Source organism: Fulmarus glacialis, unplaced genomic scaffold (assembly GCF_000690835.1).
Source record: "Fulmarus glacialis isolate BGI_N327 unplaced genomic scaffold, ASM69083v1 scaffold5292, whole genome shotgun sequence".
NCBI lineage: Eukaryota > Metazoa > Chordata > Aves > Procellariiformes > Procellariidae > Fulmarus > Fulmarus glacialis.
The window spans coordinates 4472-5496 of record NW_009199655.1 but is presented as its reverse complement, the minus strand read 5'-3'; the positions used below and the strand labels follow the sequence as shown (position 1 = coordinate 5496).

The following is a 1025-nucleotide window of genomic DNA, read 5'->3' as shown; positions in this document are numbered from 1 at the left end:
TGAACTAAGATTAGTCTAGCCTGACTGGGATGTCTTTTACCTTTGTTCCTTGAGGAAAATGGCAATCTATCTGTGACCAAAGTTTAGGAAGTCTTATATAATAGCAATTTCATCAATTAGCTCTTAAACTTCTTACCAAGAATTGTAGAACTACAACTTAATGACTGTTTTGGTCAGTATATAGACCAATAAATATATAGACCAAAATAATATTATTGAAGCTGCTTGTTCTTGCATACTTCTTAATTGCCAGAGAGACTACCTGAGGTCACTGCAACACTGAGTTAGACTGGAATTCAGAACACCATCTAACAGCCTGACTGGAGGATCAGCGTTCTGCTGGCAGTGCTTACAACCACCTGCGACACAGTCTTGAAAACCCTCTCTTGGGAGGAGCTGGTCTAAGCAGAGATGGCTCCATTTCCAGTACTGACATCCGTCTTTACTTTGGAACCGATTCAGTCTAACTTGAAAGCTATCAGTCATTAACATCACTTTCATCTTTGATCTTGTTTCAAGTTCAATTGTATACAATTCAACTTGAAACAACTGCGATGAGAATTAACATTGTCCCACCATAAACTTTGCTTTAAGCCCTCTATTTAGAAGGGTAGTAACACAAACAGTTTCCTTAATGCACGTATAACAAAAGATGAGTAATACCGCAGGCTTTCATTGTATTTCGTTTGGAGAATAGAGCCACACTGGGAGGAGCAAAATAACCTTCAGAATCTCACTCAGCACCAAGTGCTCATTACCTGGTTGAGTCTGAAATAGTCAGTCTTACCTGAAGCACCTCCTTTTCTTTTGAAGTTGTTTGATTAAATAGCTTCAGTTCTTCTATGAGCTTCTCAGTTAACAGCTGAAGAGCCAAAAGGAAAACAGTTTAATATAATGCAAATAAATGCAAGTCTCAGCAGCTGTTTCCACAGTATCAGTAGAAAAGGGCAGTAGCATACAGACCTCTCAAAGCCTTCTATTGCTATTTCAAAATTTTCTTACCATTGTCCGTTTCTGGCATTCCT

At 38.6% G+C, this 1025-nt stretch overlaps 1 protein-coding gene across 1 annotated transcript in view; it reads right to left on the bottom strand.

The window, feature by feature from the left end:
- The window catches only part of KNSTRN (kinetochore-localized astrin/SPAG5 binding protein), a gene marked incomplete at its 5' end in the record, with an annotated part of 4754 nt that overhangs the window by 302 nt on the left and 3427 nt on the right, over nt 1–1025 (bottom strand). The window contains 2 exons of the mRNA XM_009573322.1: nt 788–862; nt 1003–1025. The exon at nt 1003–1025 is cut by the window's right edge and continues 72 nt beyond it. Coding sequence (XP_009571617.1) covers nt 788–862; nt 1003–1025 — 98 coding nt within the window. The remainder of the gene's footprint in view (nt 1–787; nt 863–1002) is intronic.